General features: G+C 45.4%; 1 protein-coding gene across 3 annotated transcripts in view; it reads right to left on the reverse strand.

The window, feature by feature from the left end:
• ABTB3 (ankyrin repeat and BTB domain containing 3) overlaps positions 1-23,882 on the reverse strand; it is a 334,406-nt gene that overhangs the window by 14,469 nt on the left and 296,055 nt on the right. For all 3 annotated transcript variants that reach the window (XM_070370211.1, XM_070370213.1, XM_070370212.1), the window contains 3 exons: positions 12,522-12,627; positions 8,165-8,267; positions 4,944-5,025 (listed from right to left, as the gene is read on the reverse strand). In XM_070370211.1, the coding sequence (XP_070226312.1) occupies positions 4,944-5,025; positions 8,165-8,267; positions 12,522-12,627 (291 nt within the window). The remainder of the gene's footprint in view (positions 1-4,943; positions 5,026-8,164; positions 8,268-12,521; positions 12,628-23,882) is intronic.

Raw genomic sequence — 23,882 nt, forward strand, 5'->3', positions numbered from 1 at the left:
CAGAGTGGGTCTTACCCACCTCTGCATCCCTAGTGCCTGCCAGCGGCAAGGACACTTCAACCAGAAACACAATTCCTCCCCTTCCTCTTTTGTATCTGAGTCTCCCACTGGCCAGCTGCCTGTGGCAGAGTGGGGCTTTAGTGTTGATGATTGAGGCTTTGTGAAATGATAACATAACACTGTTTACTCTTCCCCTGGACCCAGACAGGTCATAAACATCTAATCTTTGGCAAATGTTGAGACACTGGCTTTATTAAAATCCATTTATTCCCCAAGGACCTCTCTTTTATAAAGGCCAAATCAATAATAGTGATGGTAAGAGCCATAATAATAACTGTCCTGAAAACAGGGTCTCTCCAGTTACAAAGCACTTCTCCAGCATGCTATCTCATTTCCTCAAGGTTGCGTTGTTGACTGGAAATGTTGCTTTCAGGAGCAGGCATGGAGCCCCATTAACCATGGGGCTAATGGAATTAAATTGGGCTGTGCTGTGGCACCTTCAGACTCAGCCAGCACGAGCCTTTTCTGCAAGGGAGTGAAACGGACCCTGATTAGGCCAAAGGGTCTGTTTATGGAGTTGTTTTTCTTGGCAGCTGCCAACCTGCATGAAGCAGGATGTAAATCGCATCCACAGCCTGGTGGAGGCCCTGCTCCCGGGTGCAGCCTCAGTTGCAAGGGGCTCTTGCCCGCGTGTGATGTTAAACAGTCTTGCAGGGAGGAAACTCAAAGCCATCTCATTTACTAAAATTCTTCTGTTCAGCATGGAAGGGAAGTGAGCTGGCCCCTGGGAGCCTCCTTCTGGGTCAGATTCAGCCTGACTTGGCCTATTTTGAGCCACGAATGAGGCTTTTCTTCTTTTATGGGGAAGGGGCAGGCACGTGGAGAATTCCCCAGGGTCTGCTCAATCTTCTCTGCCAATTATAGTAACTCAAGGCTAACGTGGCTGGGAAGCTTTCCCTAGCCAAAAGTAAATACAGGCGTTCGATTCCTCTGGGGCTGTGCCTTCCTGTGTAGGTCTCTCATTCAACTAGCCCCCACAGCAAACATTTATTGAGTGCCTACCACAAGTCAGGTTCTGATGACAAGAACCCCTCCAATTAGTCCTAGGCTTGATGGCATAAGTGCCCTTCCATGAGCACTTGGAAAGCTGGGGAGGGGGGTGCACGGTTTTCAGCATTGGGCTCATGCTCCAAACACTAATGGGCCTTTCCTTGGGGCTGGGTGATTTTTAGGGAGGACCCAAGGCCCCATAGCAGGGAGACAGTTAAGAGATCAGGTCTGGAAGTCAGCCAGGCCTGGGTCTGAAGTTCAGCTTGGCCACTTCCTCTACCTGTTTGTCCAGGGGGGAGAAGAGCCACCTGGAGAGGGAGCTGGGAGGCCTGAACTGAATTAGATGACACGGGGCATGGTTCTCAGAGTGGGTCCCTGGACCAGCAGCATCAGCATCACCTATGTTCTCATAAGAAATATGAATTTTCGGGCCCCATCCCAGGCCTATAGAATCAGGAACTCTGGGGGTGGGGCCCAGGAATCTGCATTTTAGCAAGTTTTGTGGCTTAACGGCAACTCTATTCACCCCCACTGCTTCCCCTGGAGATTCTGATGCTTCCTAAAATTCGAGAAACACTGTAACTTAGAGCACTGGTTCTCCACCTTGGCTGCACATGACTCTGGATGATGGCATAGGGTGGAGACTTAAAAATGCTGATGCCTGAGCTGCAGCCCAGATCCTGAATGACAGCCTGGACACTGGGAATCGTCAAAGCTCCTCAAATGATTCCACTGCACAGCTGAGCCTGAGCACTGCTGCTTTTGAGCCCTGCACATAGCTGCTGCACAAGAAACAGAGCTTCTATTATTATTGTTTCTCTTTGTGTTCGAACTGTGGTGCTGGAGAAGGAGAGTCCCTTGGACTGCAACGAAATCAAACCAGTCAATCCTAAAGGAAATCAATCCTTAATCTTTATCAGAAGGATTGATTCTGAAGCTGAAGCTCCAATACTTTGGCCACCTAATGCGAAGAGCCAACTCACTAGAAAAGACCCTGATGCTGGGAAAGATTGAGAGCAGGAGGAGAAGGGAGCAACAGAGAATGAGATAGTTGGAGGGCATCACCGACTCAATGAACATGAGCTTTAGCAAACTCTGGGAGATAGTGAAGGACAGGGAAGCCTGGCGTGCTGCAGTCTATGCGGTCACAGAGTTGGACACGACTTAGCGACTGAATAGCAACAACAAAGACCAGACTGGGTTCAAATAATGGCTCTGTCATTGACTGGCACCAAGGTCTCTGGACCTGTTTCCCTACCTCTAAAAGTGGCAAGATTTATCCAGATAACTACATGCAAGCAAAGGCCAGTGCCTCATTCATAGTTGGAGTTAAAAATGGGGAAAATGAGGTTCAGGGAAGAGAATGTCTTGCCCATGCTTATTCTATAAGGATTCTTTAGTTTGAAGTTTCAACATAACCAAAGGAATGCATCTCTAATGGTGGAAATATAGGCACCTGAACGGGATTTAGGGCTTACTGTGAGGGCATGGTGGATTCCTGGTAGCACTCTGAATTACAGGATCTGGGGGACCAAGGTTAGTAAATGGAGGGAAGAACCATCATCTGGCCACTGGCATTTGGCATCTACTATGTTGAACTGTGGTGTTGGAGAAGACTCTTGAGAGTCCCTTGGACTGCAAGGAGATCCAACCATTCCATTCTGAAGGAGATCAGCCCTGGGATTTCTGTGGAAGGAATGATGCTAAGGCTGAAACTCCAGTACTTTGGCCACCTCATGAGAAGAGTTGACTCATTGGAAAAGACTCTGATGCTGGGAGGGATTGGGGGCAGGAGGAGAAGGGGACGACAGAGGATGAGATGGCTGGATGGCATCACTGACTCGATGGACGTGAGTCTCAGTGAACTCCGGGAGTTGGTGATGGACAGGGAGGCCAGGCGGGCTGCAATTCATGGGGTCACAAAGAGTCGGACACGACTGAGTGACTGATCTGATCTGATCTGATGTGGTTCCAATGTATCTTTTCAGTGTCCAGTCTACCTTAAGACACAGCCGAATGGACTATAATCACTTTCCCTCTAACACACACCAGGACTTCCCACTTTTGTGCCTTTGTTTGTGCTCTTTCTCCCTCTGGAATACCCTTTCCCTCCTATTCACCAGATAAGGAAACTGAGGCTCAGAAAAGCTGGGTAGTTTTTTCAAGGTCACATGAAGGATAATGATTTTAAACAGGGGGATGCTGCTGTTTAAACCCAGAGGTGTAGCATTTAGATCCTGAAATGCAGCTCTGTCCTTCACAGCCCAGACCAGGACCTCTGCCCCGAGACCCTGGCCAGCCCTGACACCTGCTTATCTCTGTGTGGTCTCCTCAACCCTCCTGGAATGTGAGTCTCCCGAGGGCCAGGCTGTGTCTTCCCCACTTCTTCCCAGGGCTTTCCTTCTGGAACTGAACTGGAGGAATCAGGTAGTGATCAGAATGCTATAAACTCCATCCCCAGGTCACCCACATTGGCCTACTAGCCCTGGCTATAGGAGGACAGCAGGGAGGAGCCACAGTCTCCCCTGCAGGCTCCTTGATGATGTAAGCAGCCCACCAGCCTTCACATCCCTGATGAGATGCAGAACTCCAGAAATAGGGCTGTGAGGCTAGCTAGGGGTGTGAATTTCTATTAGCTGTGAGATGTCACTGAGGGGCTGGATTTATGAATCAGGCACGAAATCCAGGAGCATATGGCTTCACAGGTGTATTCTACCGAACAAAGAAGAACATACACCGGCCCTTCTCAAACTCTTCCAAAAGACTGAAGAGGAAGGACCACTCCCAAAGATCTTCTATGAAGCCACCATCAACCTGATACCAAAACCAGACAAAGACACCACCATACACACAAAACAATCGCCAATGAATCAGACATGAAGGATGGAGGAAAAGGAAGAATGTTGCTGTGCTCCCTTCAAAGGTGCCCGATAAACCAAACAGTATCGCCGTCAATCAAACAGAGATATGGCCATGTCATCTGGCCTCTGACAAGCCTTCCTTCCTATTTACATTAGGTTCAGGCCTATTAACCAGAACCTATTAATATTAACTATTAACCTATTGATATCAACTATTAATTAGCCTATTAATGTTAACATGACACTGGATTCCCTAAAGTCTACTGGTTCCTGATCACACTGGGCTCAATCTTCTTTGGGGACTTCATACCTCCTGTTCCCTGCCTGCAGTGTTCTAACTGGCCCCATCCCCGTTTTAAATTTATGTATTTGGCTGCACTGGGTCTTAGTTGCAGCATGTGGGATCTTCAATCTTCATTTCAGCATGCAGGATCTTTAGTTGTGGCATGTGAGATTTTTTTAGTCACGGCGTGTAAACTCTTTGTTGCATTATGTGGGATCTAGTTCCCTAACCAGGGATTGAACCCAGGCCCTCTGCATTGGAAACTCAGAGTCTTAACCACTAGACCACCAATGAAGTCTGTCTAACTCCCTTTCTTAAGCCCCAAGCCTCCCCACAGTTCACCAGGTTCTCTTCAGCTGCAATATTCCAGCTGGCACCCCATCAGGGGCCTTCCCCAGTCTCCCTGCTCTGAGTTGTCACAGCACATTGGTTCTCTGACGCTCACTCCAACTTTATATTGTAACTGACTAATTACTCAGAGTTATCCATTCTGGATTGTGAGGCCCCCGGAGGAGAATGTCCTTTATCCTTGTGTCTCCAGGCCCCAGCACAGTGTTGGGCACAGAGCAGGTGCTCAATTAACGCTGTGGGCTTGCATGGATGGTAAGAGGGACGGGCAGTGTGAAGACAAGGGCCAGAAGTGCAGGAGCTGAAGACAGTGCAGTGGCTGATCCACAGGTGGAGGCTCGGAGGGACCCACTGGCGCCCCGCACCCACAGGCAGACTCCCGGGTCACAGCAGGGGCTCACCTGGAAGATGGGGTACTTCACGTAGCCGATCTCTATGCAGGTGCTGTCGTTCGTTGGTTTGCTGGAGAGGAGGGCTTTGAACCTGAGCAAGAACATAAAAAGGGAGATAAGAAGACTCACAGAGACATCCACAGCTTGCAAGACTCAGCTCTCTGACGACAGAAACATGCAATATATCCCCCCAACTCGGAAATACGATGACATATCCATAGATTGTCTAATATAATGTCCACTGATATGATATCATAATCAAATTTGAAGTTAAAACGCTAAAGTTAAAAACAGTTCGATGCACGATACTGGATGCTTGGGGCTGGTGCACTGGGATGACCCAGAGGGATGGTATGGGGAGGGAGGAGGGAGCAGGGTTCAGGATGGGGAACACATGTATACCTGTGGCGGATTCATTTTGATATATGGCAAAACCAATACAATATTGTAAAGTTAAAAAATAAAATAAAATTAAAAACAAAAACAAAACAGCATCTGCTGCTACTGCTGCTGCTGCTACGTCGCTTTAGTCGTGTCCGACTCTGTGCGACCCCATAGACGGCAGCCCACCAGGCTTCCCGTCCCTGGGATTCTCCAGGCAAGAACACCGGAGTGGGTCTAGAACTGTTAAATTACTTCTCAAGCAGGTGATTTGAAAAGAACAAATGCCTTTTAAAATGCTGTCCAGGGGAGGGTATGGGGAGGGAGGAGGGAGGAGGGTTCAGGATGGGGAACACAGGTATACCTGTGGCGGATTCATTTCGATATTTGGCAAAACTAATACAATATTGTAAAGTTTAAAAATAAAATAAAATTAAAAAAATAAAATAAAAAAACAAAACAAAACAAAAATGCTGTCCAGGGAATTGCAGCTAGTGGTCCAGTGGTTAGGACTCAGAGCTTCCACTGCAGGGGACCCAGGTTTGATCCCCAGCTGGGTAACCAGGATTCCTCCCGTGAGGCCAAAAGAATAAATGAAGTAAGAAACAGAAAACCCCTTCCACCCTGCAGGCCCTCACAAAGGCTGCCTCCTTCCTGGAGTCCTTCCTGCCTCAAATTTCAAGTTCCTCAGGTGCCCATGGAGCTCTCCAACTCACTCCTTCCTCCTCCCACACAACCTTTGTTCCAAGAGGGGAGGGACTGCTGCTGACTCTAGCCTCTGCTGCATCCTCAGAGCCTGAGCCAGGCTGGCCCTGATGCATGGTGGGTATTTAACGTCATAGGCATCAACATCTGTTGATTACCCATCTCCCTAAATGAATACCTTCTGTTGAGAGTTTTAGATGCATTTTCCTGCCACTGGCTAAACTAGGTTCCTCGTGGGTAGAGACCCAGTCAGTGGATCACATTGATACTCCGTTTATTTACTTATTTGGCTGCATCGGGTCTTAGTTGCAGCATGTGGGATTTTCACTGCATCATGCGGGATCTTTCAAAATGGCACATAAACTCTCTCATAGTGGCGCTTATGCCCAGTGGCTGCAGTGTGGGCTCGTTGCCCCATAGCATGTAAGATCTTAGTGCCCTGACTAGGGATTGAACCCTCGTCCCCTGCAGTGCAGGGGATTCTAGCAACTGAACCACCAGGCAAGTCTCCCATACTCAATACATTTAGAAATAAGCTAAGACGTGTCTCTTTTTATAAATTAAACTTTAAATTTGAAATACTTTCAGATTTATAGAAGAGTTGCAAACATAGCACAGAAAGTTCCAGTGTGCCCTTCACCAGTTTGCCCCAATGTTATCATTCGACATAGTCATGGTGCCTTGTTAAAACTAAGAAGTTATCATTGGTACAAGCTATAGTTCATGGGGTCGCAAAGAGTCGGACACAACTGAGCAAATGAACACACACACACAGAGTATTGATATAGCTCTTCCATGATGTCACAACAGAACCATGCAAAGGATAGTGTATTTTTCTTCCCTGTCCTTCACTATCTCCTGGAGTTTGCAGGGATGATGTTTTATTGTTGTCAACTCCAGGGTTCAGGAAAAGTAAGATTCAGGACCTGTGTATTTTGAGCGCCTCATGCCAAAGTTCCCTGATATTTGGAGAGCAGGCATTGCAAGGCTGCAGTGTGAGTTTTCAGGTTGCGTGAGGACACCTGGCTGAGGAAGCTACAATCCAATCCATTCTCCACTCATGAAGCTCTGTGCTCAGTATGTGCTCCATCTGCCCAGAGGAACAGTATCTTGTCTAAGCCACACAAAGACTGCTGATTATGCTAGAGACTGCCTGTATTCTTCTTCCAAATTGTGGTTAAAAAACACATAACATAAAATTTACTGTCTTAACCAGTTTTGAGTGTTTACTAATATTTACATGGAGTACATTCACATCATTGTGTGATCGATCTCCAAGACTTACCCTGTCCTCAAAAAACAACTCCTACTCCCCCTCCCCTAGCCCCAGTTCCCAGCCTACTGTTTACTGTCTCTATGAACTTGACCTTCCCTGGTAGCTCAGCTGGTAAAGAATCCGCCTGCAATGCGGAAGACCTATGTTCGATCCTTGGATTGGGAAGATCCCTTGGAGAAGGGAACAGCTACCCACTCCAGTATTCTGGCTTGGAGAAAAGAGTTGGACATAACTGAGCCGCTTTCACGTTCATGAACTTGATTATTGATGGTTCATATAAAAGGAATCATATAGTATAATGTCTTTTTATGACAGGCATATTTCACTTCATATAATGTCCCCATTCATATTGTGACATGTGTCGGAACTGGCTTCATTTTTAAGGCTGAATAATGTATGTATATGTGTGTGTGTGCTGTTGCTTCAGTCGTGTTTGACTCTTTGCAATCCCATGGACTGTAGCCCGCCAGGCTCCTCTGTCCATGGGATTCTCCACGCAAGGATACTGGAGTTGGTTGCCATGACCTCCTCCAGGGGATCTTCCCGACCCAGGGATTGAACCTGCATCTCTTATGTCTCTTGCATTGGCAGGCAGGTTCTTTACTACTAGCGCTACCTGGGAAGCCCAAGGTATGTATATACTACATTTTAAAATCTAGTCCTCCATGGATGGACTCCTGGGTGCTTCTTCCTTTTGTCTTTGTGAATCATGCTGCCTGAACAAGGTATACAAATGCCCTATAGTCTTGGAACCTTGATTTTGAGAAGAAAATCTGCCCGTTCAGTGATGACACCACCCAAACTGAATTTTAGAGAATAGTAATAACCACCCTTATAATTCAGTGCTTTCAAAACTGATGATACATACCTTGGAGATGCTGTAAATAACAGCACTTTGTGAGCATAAAATGGTCTTCCTTCTACCAGAAAGGTGACATCTGACATTTCTTTGTTGTTCAGGAAATGAGGATCTGGAACAGGAAAGGGAGAGAGGGTAGCTTTAGAGGAGAGAAGGATTATGTTTGGATTCCTCTTTGGGAAAAGCGCCCGTAAGAGCTGACAGGGAGGCCATGGTGATAAAATACTCGCTGGAGAGACCGTGACCAAACAGGAAACAGGATCAGTTACAGGAACGTGCAATTAACTGGAATTCAATATTTCACAGGGACTCTTCACAGCTTACTTGTGATTAAAAGTAGCATTTCCCCTTAGAAGATTCACCCCCAGCCACAGTTCAGATGACTGTCAGCTGCAGAGGGTGACCATCTACCCACCTGGCCTCTAAGGAGGCCACCCACCCCACCTCACTCCTCCTTCTCCAGCTCAGCTCCCTCCTTTCCTGATGGAAGTGGTTCCTGCCTGCTTGCTGCTATGTTTCAGGTGATTCGAAATCCAAGCCTTCTCTCAGGATCAGAGGCAAATGAGCCAGGCTCCTGCCCGCATCTCCAAGAAAAAAGAAGCTGTGTAACTAGTTGTACAGCGAGTACTCTAGTACTCACTGAGCATTCACGATGTGCCAGGCACCATGCAAGCTGGCACCTGCAGCCCTGGGAGAGAGGGACCACTGTCAGGCGAATGACAGGGACATGATGCCAGGAGTCACAGTGACTTGGTCAAGCGAGTGGCTGGTGGAGAAGCCAGGATGTGAACGTGGACATTCTGACTCCAGGGCCTGCATTGCTAAGCACTGGAATCCTCCGATTTGCCTGGCATCTTAGCCATTTCTCCTGGGGCTACAAAAGGCGCCAGTCCGTCCTTAGCTCAGCACTTTGGTCTCTCTGGGAAAATCCACCAACTGGCCCATGCGTCTCTACCCCTACCAGACTCCACCATGCTCCGTTTCTAAGTCAGACCCCTGGTCTGGCCCCTTTCACAGACCCTGCTGTAACTTAGAACCAGAATTTGCCTTTTTGGCTGATTCTCCTCCTGGTTGATTCACCCTAGGTGGTGGTCCTGGGTATCCTCCACTCATATATCTCTGTCAGGACCTATAGCCTCTTGACCTCTTCCCAATAAAAAAGATTTAATCTAAAACATATTTAAAAAGGCACAAAAATGTCAAATCATCTGTAATTATACTCTTAAAAATTTTTTTATTAAAAAATGCAACAAAACCCAAACTTCTAAAACTTTTCAGGTAAAGGGAAGAGATTGGAGGAGGAAATGGCAACCCAATCCAGTATACTTGCCCAGGAAGTCCCATGAACAGAGGAGCCTGACAGAGGGTCCACGGGGTCAGAAAAGAGTTGGACATGGCTTAGCAACTAAACAACAACAAAGAGAAGAAAGGCCACAGAGGAAGGCCAGAGAGCTGACTAACACTCGCCTCTCCACTTGCTTTAAAGACTGTTAGCAGGTCGGAGTGACATTCTCCCTCTTCTCAGCAACCCACCTCCCCTGCTCGGACTCTCACTCCCACTGTCCACCTTCAACTAGCTCCCACTTCCACTTCCCAAACTGCTGACATCTCCTACCTTTAGCTCTTTTTACCATTCTCCCCCAGAATTCACTGGGAGGGCAGAGGACAACACACTATAAAAAAAATCAGGCATGGGCTCTCCAGTTAGCCACAGTCCCCACCACTCCCTATTGTAACACAGCAAACCCATTTCATTCATTTACATGACCTTCCTGGCCTTTTGGAGATGCCACTTCGGGACTTTTGTCACTACTCACTCTTCTCTTTCCTTATAAGCAGGTCCCTAAGGAACAACTATTTGGCCACCTTTAGTTATCTGAGCTTGGAATGTTATACTGAAGATGCAAAACACTATATGCTTTGTGTTCCACTTATTAATTATTATATTATGTCCTTTTGCTTTCATCTGTGAGCTTTGAACTTCTCAGGCCTGCCTTCTTTCTCTTGGTGCTAATAACCTTTGGAATTCCAATGCTTGGCCTGAAAACCAGGCCCTTTTAATTGCTAGTGAAAGAAATCTCAGCAAATTCAGGAGGAAAAAAAAATGTTCTCTCCTCTCCTATAGCTACAGGAGAGCAGATTTTATGCTGTGTCACTGAAACAGCCCTTGCAAATGTTTGCTCTAACAGGGGTGTCTTGTAAAGCACCAGATGTCAGAAATTATTGCTATGCCCTAGCAGTGTAACCCTCACTCTCTGAAGTCTGTAAATTTGATGGATCTTTATGATTTGTTGCCCTGGTAATATTTTAATTAACACCTGCTTTCTACAAGGTAGAACTACTTGCAGTTTTAGTACATTTTGGATTGCCTACATGCTTAAAACATTCAGAAAACTACGATCATGGCATCCGGTCCCATCACTTTATGGGAAATAGATGGGGAAACAATGGAAACAGTGTCAGATTTTATTTTTTTGGGCTCCAAAATCATTGCAGGTGGTGACTGACTGAAGCCATGAAACTAAAAGATGCTTGTTCCTTGGAAGAAAAGCTATGACCAACCTAGACAGCATATTAAAAAGCAGAGACAATACTTTGCTGACCAGGGTCCATCTAGTCAAAGCTATGTTTTTTCCAGTAGTCATGTATGGATGTGAGAGTTGGACTACAAAGAAAGCTGAGCACCGAAGAATAGATGCTTTTGAACTGGGATGTTGGAGAAGACTCTTGAGAGTCCCTTGGACTGCAAGGAGACCAAATCAGTCAATCCTAAAGGAAATCAGTCCTGAATATTCATTGGAAGGACTGATGAAGCTGAAGCTCCAATACTTTGGCCACCTGATGCAAAGAATTGACTCATTTGAACAGACCCTGATGCTTGGAAAGATTGAAGGCAGGAGGAGAAAGGGCTGACAGAGGATAAGATGGTTGGATGGCATCACCGACTCAATGGACATGAGTCTGAGGAGGCTCTGGGAATTGGTGATGGATAGGGAAGCCTGGCGTGCTGCAGTCCATTTGGTCGCAAAGAGTCAGACACAACTGAGCTACTGAACTGACTGACATGAATGGGCATAAAGAAAACCAGGCAATCTTTGACTCAGCTGCTAAGTTTTCTACTTTAGCAAAAATTTGTGCCATTTAAATTAATAGGTTATTTGTGACAGGAACAAACATACTTAAAAGCATTTCCATGAATTCAGCCTTTTCACTAATTTAAACTAGCTCACCTATTTCAAAAGTAGGGGCTTTGCTAAAGGATAGCATTTTTCAGCTGCTTCCATTTCTCCAGAGTTTCCTGGTCTTTATAGGAAAAGGAAACAGGAAGTAGGAAAGTCCCCAACCTTAATGGGAAGGGGAGTCCTTTATCTGTAATATTTTATCAGTCCCCAGGCAGTGAGAGACAAGCCTTTGCAAAAGAAGATTCGTGGTTCAGGCTTAAAGGCAGTCAGATATTTGCCTTTCCCCCTGGTTGATTCACCAGTTTGCCAGCAGCCCCAGGATCTTCTGAATGAAACTGGTGCCTGATGGAAAGGTTTCTTCTGGAAAATCCAAGAGGTCAACTGGAGAAAGATGGGATTGTGGCTTTGGTGGGGGACTGGGTTCATGCTCCAGCTCCACCTGAACTGATGCTGAAGCCTCTGCAGAGCCTCCCTGTCTTCTTCAGCTGTAACCCAGATAATACTGCCTGTCCTACCTGTCTCCCGGGTAGCCCAGGGATTGTTTGAGAGAGGGTAGGGAGGGGCTTGGCTAGGGCGAGCTCAAAGCAAGTGTCCAAAAAGGGTGAAGAGTGATTACAGTTAACCTGATGGGAGTTCAGGGCATCCTGTCTCCTCAGTTCAGAGCCATTCCCCTCGTGTGTGTGTGTGTGTGTGTGTGTGTGTGTGTGTGTGTTTGTCTAGAGGGTGACGCTTGCTCATCTCTCCTTCCAGTTCCTTGCAGGACTTCCATTAGCAGCATCCTACCGGCCTGTCACTGTACCCTGCTCGTTCCATCTCAAGGAAGAGGAACTTCTTAGAGGAGAGGATGGGGGAGAGTGGCTATGCAGATCTCAGCCTTCTCTGGACTCTACCCGGCTACTGGAAGGGTGTGGGCAGTCATGACTGTCGGTGATGTGCAGAAGAAAGATGCTCAGTGGAGGGATGAGGTACTGGTGAGTCCTCTTGTCCATATCCCCAACATATGGTCTCCAAACAGTTTAATCATGTAACAAAGGTGATACCCCGATCTCCACCTGCCTCACTCTTGTATCCGCCCTGTTTGCCCTCCAACATGTCCAGTCTCTTCTTTGGCTGCGTTTGCTTCCTTCCTGTCCTCAAATCACAAAGCAACAGTTCAGGGCTGGACCCAGGAAGCCCCCACTCACCCAGGCGTGAGGTCTGCTTCCGTTTGATCTCTGTGAGCTTGGGGATGGGGTAGGGCCCATAGCAGTGAGTGAAGATGACACACAGCTGCTGGCTGATCACTTCATTCTGTGGAAAGGAAAGAACAGCTCACATTGATGGGGGCTGTGTGAGACCTCATCCAAGCCCCTGTGTAAGAATGGGCCCCGTGCCCCCGCCGTGGGCCAGAGGAGCCCACAGACTGACTGCAGGTTCCGAGAGAAATTCCCTGGACATCACACCTTTGCTTTGCTTAATAGGCCCTGGGTTTGCTTGTTCAGTCTGTCCACCATTTCTAGCAGGTTTATGGTGGAAGTTTAATTTGTAATTAAATCTTTTCTTGCTCCAATCATTTTTTAAAAATTGGAATATAATTGCTTTACAATGTTATGTTAGTTTCTGATGTACAACAAAGTGAATCAGCTATATGTATACATATATTCCCTCCCTCTTGGGCCTCCATCCCATCCCCTTCCCAATCCCAACGCTCTAGGTCATCACAGAGCACTGAGCTGAGCTTCCTGTGCTTTATAGCTCTCCATTTTACACATGGAGGTGTATGTATGTCAGTCTCAATCTCCCAGTTTATCCCACCCTCCTCATCGCCCCACTGGGTCCACATGTCCATTCTCCATGTCTGCATCTCTATTCTGGCCTTGGAAATAGGTTCATCTGTACCATTTTTCTAGATTCCACCTATATCCGTTAATATACAATATTTGTTTTTCTCTGACTTTACTCTGTATGACAGATTCTGGATCCACCCATATCTCTAAAAATGACCTTATTTCATTCCTTTTAGTGGCTGGGTAATATTCCATTGTGTATATATATCACATCTTCTTTAACCATTCATCTGTCATTGGACAACAGTCCCACTACTGGTATCAGTTCAGTTCAGTCGCTTAGTCGTGTCTGACTCTTTGCAACCCCATGAATCACAGCATGCCAGGCCTCCCTGTCCATCACCAACTCCCAGAGCTCACCCAAACCCATGTCCATCAAGTCGGTGATGCCATCCAGCCATCTCATCCTCTGTTGTCCCCTTCTCCTGCCCCCAATCCCTCCCAGCATCAGAGTCTTTTCTAATGAGTCAACTCTTTGCATGAGGTGGCCAAAGTATTGGAGTTTCAGCTTTAGCATCATTCCTTCCAATGAACACCCAGCACTGATCTCCTTTAGGATGGACTGGTTGGATCTCTTTGCAGTCCAAGGGACTCTCAAGAGTCTTCTCCAACACCACAGTTCAAAAGCATCAATTCTTTGGCACTCAGCTTTCTTCACAGTCCAACTCTCACATCCATACATGACCACTGGAAAAACCATAGCCTTGACTAGACAGACCTTTGCTGGCAAAGTAATGTTTCTGCTTTTGAATATGCTATCTAGGTTGGTCATAACTTTCCTTCCAAGGAGTAAGTGTCTTTTAATTTCATGGCTGCAATCACCATCTGCAGTGATTTTGGAGCCCCCAAAAAGAAAGTCTGACATTGTTTGCACTGTTTCCGCATCTATTTCCCATGAAGTGATGGGGCCAGATGCCATGATCTTAGGGTATATGCTGCTGCTGCTGCTGCTAAGTCGCTTCAGTCATGTCTGACTCTGTGCGACCCCATGGACTGCAGCCCACCAGGCTCCCCCATCCCTGGGATTCTCCAGCCAAGAACACTGGAGTGGGTTGCCATTTCCTTCTCCAATGCATGAAAGTGAAAAGTGAAAGGGAAGTCGCTCAGTCGTATCCGACTCTTAGCGACCCCATGGACTACAGCCTACCAGGCTCCTCTGTCCATGGGATTTTCCAGGCAAGAGTACTGGAGTGGGGTGCCATTGCCTTCTCCGGTAGCAGATAATTAGCCTAAAAATGGCAGCAGGAAGCCCTCTGGTCCTGTGCCCGCACTCTCCACCATCAAGACACAAATGCTCCTGATTTAGCTTTCCTGTGTACTTGATTATGGTGCTGAGGCATTTCTGGATCCAGAAGTGCTCAGCTGAATCACTTTCTCCTAAAAAAAAGTATGTGTGTGTTTTGGAGGAATAGTTCTGCGATGCAAAACTACGGCTGTTCCAGTACTCTGGGAGCCTGTTTCTGATCAACTTCCGTCCTTCACATCCTTCCCTCCTGTCCTACTGGGCCCACGCTGGTCCATTAATCTCCCTCCAACTGCAGGTGTGCAGGAGGGAAGCCAGGAATCATAGCATATTTTGGATGCTTTTTATTGGGTGAACGGGGTTGAAACCAGGGGCTAAAAACAGTGGTTAGATAGCTCGATATTTACAATATATTAAGAAAAGTAGGTTACAACACAGTTTGTACCATGTAGTTTTGGAAATAAAAGCCTACATATATATTTGGATTGATAGGTATAGAAAAAGGTCTGGAAAATAGAGTAGCTACCTTTGGGTGGGACGATGATGTTTTCTTTTTTATATATATATATATATATATCTTTTTACAATAAACAAGTGTTGCTTTGTACATAAATGCAATAAATGCTATTTTTTATTTTAAAAAGATAGGTTTGGGACTACTAATGATGTTATCGGTTCAAGCTATGCTTGAATCTACTTCACTGTGTTCCTGAAAGAGAGGGATTGCAGTTCAACAAATGAAAAGAAATCCAACCCTTTGATCCTACAAGACACCATGTTACCTCAGATGGGGTGCACAGAGGTGCCCAAGAGGAGGCAATTATATTGGATAGAAAAAGGGATTTTGCTTTCAAAGATGAAGGCCTTCTGACAGAAGGTGTTACCTGCTCCTCTCACTTAACCCTCACAAAGCAACTGGCTCATGGTTCCAGCGGTGGTTCTCAAAGTGTGGTCCCCAGACCGCCTAAGCTTGTTAGAAATGCATGCCCTCAGATCCCATCTCATACCTCTGACTCAGAAACACTGGGGGTGGGGCCCAGCAATCAGCATTTTAACAAGTTTTCTGCTGATTCTAATGCCCATTAGGTTTGAGAACCACAAGTGTAATGTCCTGAAATTCTGTCTTAGGTTTGACCTCAGCTGGCAACTGTAAATTTCCTCTGGTTTAAAGCCTAGCCATGGGCTTGCCTGGTGGCTCAGTGGTAAAGAATCTGCCTGCCAATACAGGGGACGCAGGAGACTTGGGTGTAATCCTGGGTCGGGAAGATCCCCTGGAGAAGGAAATGGCAACCCACTCCAGTGTTCTTTCCCGGACAATCCCATGGAGAGAGAAGCCTGGAAGGTTATAGTCCATGGGGCTGCAAAGAGTTGAACACAACTTAGCGACTAAACAACAAAGCCTGATCACAGAAATATGCTTCACTGACCAGCATGCGAGCTTTCGAGAAACGGACTCTCACCCTAGGCCCACTGAATCAGATCCTCGTTAACATGCTCTGCAGGTGACTCCCATGCACACTGATGTTGCAGAAGCACCGGGTGGTAGGCAAAATTGTGGTCCCCAGTCCCCCACCTCCGGGATCTAATGACTGATGATCTGAGGTGGAGCCAACGTAATAGAAATAAAGTGTACAATGATTGTAATGTGCTCGAATCATCCTGAAACATTCCCTCCCGCTTCCCAGTCCATGGAAAAACTGTCTCCCATGAAACCGGCTCCTGATGCCAAAAACGGCTGGGAACCACTGCCCTAGAAGACGGTATGCCCTAACCCCTGGGACTAGGAACATGATGAGATACCATGCCCGTCAATCTGTTCTCTTTCAGGGCAAAAGGGACTTGGCAGCAGTAATTAAGGTCACTAAGTAGTTGCCCTTAAAAGAGGGAGATTACTTTGTATTATCTGTGTGGGCCCAGTGTAATCACGTAAGCACTTAAAATGCATGAAAAATTCAGAAGGGATGGAGGAGAAGAGGAAGTCAGAGGGACTGGAAGCCTGAGAAGGACTTGATGAACTGTTGCTTGAAGACAGCAGGGGCCACATGATAAGCTTGAGAGGGAATGCAGGCCTTGACACTGGGAAAAAATATGACCCCCTAGCTGATCCTCAACAAAGAAATGCAACCATGAGGAACTGAATTCCACCCAAACCCGAATAAGGTTGCAAGTGGATTCTTCCCGAGTGTCTAGGAAGGAACCCAGCTGCTGACACCTCGATATTGGTCTTGTGTGACCCTAAACAGAGAGCCTAGCTGAGACCCTGTGCCTGGACTTCTGACCCGTGGAAACCACGGGTGTTGTCTTCAGCCTCTAAATCATAGTCACTGTTATTGTGGCAGTGGAAACTAATATAGTTCAACTAGCGTTTGCCTCAGGTGGACTCTATTTTGTCATCCCTATGACCCCAGGGAGTCTGACACATTAGGGATGCCCAGTGAGTACTTGCACGTCACGTGAAAGAGGAGATGGTGACCTGCAAAATGCTCTGTGCAAGCTGTGTTGACAAATGGTGCTGGACTCACTACCTGTGCCCAGGGTTGTCTCAGGAGCCTTGCTGGCGAGTCAGCCCCTGTCTCATCAACTCTAGGAAGGAATGAAGACGCCCTTCCTGGACTTGATGACCCTTAGGAGAAGCCTGGGGCTTCCTGGTGCCCCAGTGGTTAAGAATCCACTTGCCAATGCAGGGGACACAAGTTCAATCCCTGGTCTGGGAACTCAGATCCCACAAGCCACAGGGCGACTAAGTCTGTGCCCACAACTACTGGACCCATAAGCCTAGAGCCTGTGCTCCACAACAAAGAAGTCACTGCAATGAGAAGCCCGTGCACCGCAGCTAGAGAATAGCCCCCACCCTATCCACAGCTAGAGAAAGCTTGCGAGCAGCGATGCAGACCCAGAACAGCCAAAAATAAATAAATGAGTAAATAAGTAAAAATATTTAAAAAGGGAGAAGCCCGAGCAACCGGGCCCTTCATAGGGCTTTCTTGGTAGTGGTGGTGGTTGTTTAATTCAATTCAATAGGTACTTATTCAGCATCTTAAGAGGTGACCTGCACTGTGAAAGGAGACATATTAGGGGCAACAAAGCAAGATCCCGTCTCTCCAGGACCTCACAGCTTGCCCTTGCTTCTTCACTTCAGTATGTGTTGTATCACCCGAGAAAGTAAAGACAAAGGCCGCCTGTTCTGAAGGGACAATCCTCAAACACTTGGACATTATCTAGGAGGCACATAGCTCCCCACTCCGATGTCAGGGCTGCACATAGTGATTTGGTCCCAAAGAGCACAGTCTGGAAAGTGAGAGGAAGGGGAGAGTAAGTTTGCAGTGGAGAAATTTGGCAAACACAGCGTCAGCCAGGTGATCAAGGTCATCTTCTCCAGTGATGAGTCACACTGATAACATGTACCCTTGATGTGATAAGAAAGGCACTTTACCTCTGAGGTCATCCTCCCCAAACTCATGACCTCAGTCTAAATCATGAGACAATCAATGCCTATTCCACTAGAGGGGCAGCCTATAAAATAGTGACCAACACTTCCCAAAAAGGGTCATCAAAAACAAGGAAAGTCTGGGACTTCCCTGGAGGCCCAGTGGTTAAGAGTTCACCTTCCAGCGCAGGGGGTGCAGGGGATCCCTGGTCAGGGAGCTGAGATTCCCACATGCCTTAGGGCCAAAAAACCAAAACATAAAACAGAAGCAATACTGTAACAAATCCAATAGAGACTTAAATTATCCACACAAAAAAATCTTAAAAAACCAACACACACAAGGAAAAAACAAGGAAAGGCTGGGATACTGTCTCAGCCAAGAGTGGCCTAAAGAGGTATGACAACTAAATGTAACACGGTGTCCTGGATGGGGTCCCAGAGCAGAAAAAGACACTGGATACGGAGAAAATAGCAATAAAGTATGGGGTTTAGCTAACAATTGGAGAAGGAAATGGCAACCCACTCCAGTATTCTTCCATGGACAGAGGAGCCTGGAGGTCTATAGTCCGTGGGGTCGCAAAGAGTCAGACGCTACTGAGTGACTAACACTGAGCTAACAATAACAAATCCATGTTGGTTCACTGTTACAATGAACATACCACACTAACACAGGATGTTAATAATAGGAAGCAGGTGAGGACTTCTATGGGAACTCTCTGTGCTATCTTCTCTATTTTCCTGTTAATCTAAAGTCATTCCAAAAATGAAGTATACTATTAAAAGAATCTGCTCCAGTGAGGAAATGGGGAAATGATGAAAGCGCTATACGTTCAGGAAAGAAAGGGAAAGAAGACAGTTCACCAACAGTTCCGTAGGCTTGACTTATTCATCCCCCAAAGTTTTCACAAATGTACCCCTTCCCCCATGCACTAAGCCATGCGTTCATCCATTCATAAATTCTTTCTTCAAATACTCATTGAGCATCTGCTAAGTGCCAGGTGCTGCCTAGGTCCCGAGGGATGGGCACTGTGTGAGGGATGATGGTGATGCCAGCTCCAAAGATGCTGCCGTTTCCAAGACTTTCTGGCTGCTTCTCTTTCAGAGACAAGAGCCTTCAGAGAAGACCCATCACTATGTCTTTGAACTCATCTGTTTGTCAAGGTGTCTGCTATGCATGCTTCTCTGTGCCTCCTCCAATCAGTGAGGTTGTTGGGATAATTCCCTTTGCTTCCCTGGCATGCTGTCATCAGTCTCAGTTAACAGCTCTGGTGAGGTGAGATGGTCAGTTTCAGGCAGTGAACTGGGTTAACCTATGGGTTTGGTTAACTCTGGACCCAAACCTGAAGACAGCAGATGGAATTAACCAAGCCTGAGGCTCACCGTTTTCTGGAGCAGGAGAGGGCGGGGTGGCTGTGCTGGGACAGATGGGGACACTCTCCTCTGAGTGACACATTTAAACTTGGAGCTTTTAGCTCAAAGGGCCACAAGGCTCAAGCCTCCAGGGCAGCAGGGGATTTTAAAATGTTCACGTAGTCCACAGGAAGGCAGAAAAAGAAAAGACAGAGAGACCAAACAGAAAACAAAAAGTAAGATGGCAGATATAAGCCCTAAAGTAGTGATAATTGAATAAAATATAAAAGGTCTCAATATACCAATTAAAAGAGATTGGAAGAGTGGATGAAAAGCCCAACTATATGCTTGTTATAAGAAAGTCACTTCAAATCTAATAAAACAGGGAAGTTGAGAATAAAGGATGGAAAAATATATATCGCATGAACATTAATCAAAGGAAAGCAGGAGAGGCTATATTAATATTAGATAATGTAGATTTCAGAGCAAAAAAACTAGCAGAAGAGAGAAAGGCATTATAAAATGATAAAAGCGTTAATTTACGGAGAAGATGTTGCAGTCCTAAATGTGCATGCACTGAACAACAGATTTGCAAAATATGTGAATCAAAAATTGATAGAACCAAAAGAAGAAACAGACAAATCCACAATCATGGTTGGAGATTTTACTATTCCTCTCTCAACTGATGGAATAAATAATGAGACAGAAAATCTGTAGGATATGGAAGAACTCACCATCATCATCAACCAACAGGGTCTTATCAACAGTTACAGAACACTCCAGTTAACAATGGCAGAAAACAGTCCTTTTTCCTTTGGCCATGCTGCACAGCTTTTGGGATTTAAGTTCCCTGAGGGATCCGACGCCCAAAACCAGGTCCTGCCAGTGAAAGCACTGAATCCTAACCACTGGACCACCAGGGAATTCCCAAAACCAGTCTTTTTAAGTGCCCATGAAACATATACCTAGATAGACTATATCCTGGTTCATAAAACCACCCTCAACATTTTAAAAGGATTGAAATAATACAGAATGTTCTCTGACCACAATGGAATCAACCTAGGAATCAATAACAGAAAGATAAGAGAAAAATCTCCAAACAATTGGAAACTAAATAACACATTTCTAAATAATTCCTAAGTCAAAAAGGAAGTTCCAAGGGAAGTAAAAAACACACTGAACTGAATGAAAATGAGAATAAAACATATCAAATTCGATGGTACACAGCCAGAGTAGTGCTGAGAAAGATATGTATAGTATCAAATGTACATAAAAAAAAAAGGAAAATCTCAAGCTTCTACCCAAAAAATCTGGAAAAAAAAAAAAGTCAGAAAAAAAAAATCAGAAAAAAAACCCCAAAGAAACAAATAATAAAGATAACTTAAGACAGAAGAGTAGTAGAGAGAGAAGACACAAACTAACAAATTTGTTCTAAAATTTACATAGAAGGCAAAGAATATGAATTCATTTCATAAAAGAATAACACGGGAGGAAACAATTTACCCAATTTTAAGATTTATTTTTTAGCTACAGTAATCAAGACCGTGCGTGGGGACTTCCCCGACAGTCCAGGGGTAAAGACTCTGAGCTTCTACTGCAGAGGGCACGGGTTTGATCCCTGGTCTGGGAACTAAGCTACAGCCACATGGCACGGATCAAAAAAAAAAAAAAAAAAAGCTGTGGTAATGGTGGAGTGACAGACACACAGATCAACGGAACAGAATGGAAATCCCAGGAACAGACCCACACAAATATGCCCAACTGACTTGACAAAGGTGTAAAAGTAATTGATGAAAGAGTCTTTTCAACAAAGATGCTGGAGCAAGTGAACCTCCACTGGCAAAGCAAAAACAAAACAGCAACTTTGATCAAAGTCCCACACCTCACGAAAAAATTAACTCAAGATGAAATGAACCACAGCCTTAAATGTAAAACATGAAACTATAAAGCTTCTAGAAAAAAAAATGAGGAGGAGACCTTCAAGATTTGGGCTAGGCAAAGCAGCTGGATGAATCACAAGTTGGAATCTAGATTGCTGAGAGAAATATCAACAACTTTGTAGTTGCAGATGATACCACTCTAATGGCAGAAAATGAAGAGGAACTAAAGAGCCTCTTGATGAGGGTGAAAGAGGAGAGTGAAAAATCTGGCTTAAAACTCAACATTCAAAAAATGAAGATCATGGCATCCAGTCCCATCACTTCATGGCAAATAGATGAAGAAACAATGGAAACAGTGAGATATTTTATTTTCTTGGGCTCCAAAATCACTGCAGATGGTGACTGCAGCCACAAAATTAAAAAGATGCTTGCTCCTTGGAAGAAAAGCTATGACAAATCTAGACAGTATATTAAAAAGCAGAGACATCACTTTGCTTACAAAGGTACATACAGTTAACGCTATGGTTTTTCCAGTAGTCATGTATGGATGTGAGAGTTGGACGATAAAGAAGGCTGAGAGCCAAAGAATTGATGTTTTTGAATTGTGGTGTCAGAGAAGACTCTTGAGAGTCCCTTGGACAGCAAGGAGATCAAATCAGTCGATCCTAAAGGAAATCGACCCTGAATATTCATTGGAAGGACTGATGCTGAAGCTCCAATACTTTGGCTACTTGATGCGAAGAGCTGACTCACTGGAAAAGATCCTGATGCTGGGAAAGATTGAGGGCAGGAGGAGAAGGGGGCGACAGAGGATGAGATGATTGGATGGATTCACTGACTCCAATGGACATGAGTTTGAGCAAGCCCTGAGAGTTAGTGAAGGACAGAGAAGCCTGGCGCATTGCAGTCCACGGGGTTGCAAAGAGTCAGTCACAACTTAGCAACTGAATGACAATAAAGCGTTCTGATACTTGATACCAAAAGCAGAATCTCCACAGAAGGAAAAACTAAAATTGGACTTCCTTAAAATTAAAAGCTCTATAAAAGACCCTGTTAAGAGGATAAAAAGATAAGCTACTGAGTGGGAGAAAGAAAGTATTTGCAAACCATATATCTGACAAGAGATTATTTTCTAGAATTTACAAAGAACTTTCAACATTCAACAGTGAAAAACCAGTTTAATTAGAACATAGGCAAAGGACACAGACATTTCACTGAAGAGCATATACAGATGGCAAAAAAAAAAAAAAAAAAAACACATGAAAATATGTTCAACATCATTAGCCATTTAGGGAAATGCAAATTAAAACCACAATGAGATACCACTTACACATCTAACAGAATGGCTAAAATAAAAAGATAGCAATAGCACCAAACATCGAGACTGTGGAGAAACTTCATTACTCATATTTTGCTGGTGGGAATGTAAAATGGTGCAGCCTGTCTCAAAAACAGTTCAGCAGCGTCTTTAGAAACTAAATATGCAACTACCATACAACCCAGAAATTGCACTCCTGAGCATTTATCCCAGAGAAATGAAGACATATTCACATCAAACACCTGTGCTGGAATGTTATAGCAGCTTTATTTGTAATAGCTCAAAACTGGAAACAACTCAGATGTCCTTCAGTGGGTGAGTGGTTAATAAACTGCGATCAGGCCACACCATAGAGTCCTAGGCAGCAACAGGAAGAAACAAACTACCAACACATGCGATGACCTGGGAGAATCTTCAGAGAATTATACTGAGTGAGAAAAATCCAGTCCTAAAAAGTTACCTACTGTATGATTCCATTCAAATCACATTCTTGAAATGACAAGATTAGAGAAATGGAGACCAGATTAGTGGTTGCTGCTGCTGCTGCTACTGCTGCTAAGTCGCTTCAGACGTGTTTGACTCTGTGCGACCCCCTAAACGGCAGCCCACCAGGCTCCCCCGTCCCTGGGATTCTCCAGGCAAGAACACTGGAGTGGGTTGCCATTTCTTCTCCAATGCAGGAAAGTGAAAAGTGAAAGGGAAGTCGCTCAGTCGTGTCTGACTCTTAGTGACCCCATGGACTGCAGCCCACCAGGCTCCTCTGTCCATGGGATTTCCCAGGCAAGAGTACTGGAGTGGGGTGCCATTGCCTTCTCCGAGATTAGTGGTTACCGGAGCGTAAAGAGGGAGTTGGGGCAGAAGGATATGGGGGTAGCTAGAAAAGAGCAACATGAAAAAAAAAAAAAAAAAAGAAGGACTTCCTTGGCAGTCCAGTGGTTAAGACTCTGCACTTCCACTGCAAGGGACCTGGGCTTGATTCCTGGTCAGGGAACTAAGATCCCCAAGCCAAAAAAAAAAAAGAGCAATTCGAGGGAGCCTTAGGGTGATGGAAATTTTCTGCATGTTGACAGTACCATGTTAGTATCTTGGTTGTGACATTTAACTGTCATTTTGCAAGATACTGTCAGTGGGGGAAGCAAAGTAATCTCTCTGTATGTTTTCTTACAACTGCATGAGAATCTACAACTGTCTCAAAATAAAAAGTTTAATTTACACAAGGTAAATTTTTAAAAAGTGGGGAAATAAAACTTAAAAAGTGTACAAGTCACAAGGGAAAAAAAAAAAGCTGCATAGTTCACATCTCGCCCTTGGCTAAAGTCCCCAGTGGTGTTCTATTCAGTGCACGTGGAGGAAAACCCAAGTGCACCCTGGAGAAAGGCCCGCAGTCTGACTTCACCTCTCACACTTCCTCCTGCGTCCCTCCACTTCCAGGCGCTCCCGCACATCAGGCACATTCCCACCAGTAACTTCGCTCCTCCAGGTTCCCGATCCCCCCGAGTGG

This window comes from Bos mutus, chromosome 5 (genome assembly GCF_027580195.1).
Source record: "Bos mutus isolate GX-2022 chromosome 5, NWIPB_WYAK_1.1, whole genome shotgun sequence".
Lineage (NCBI taxonomy): Eukaryota > Metazoa > Chordata > Mammalia > Artiodactyla > Bovidae > Bos > Bos mutus.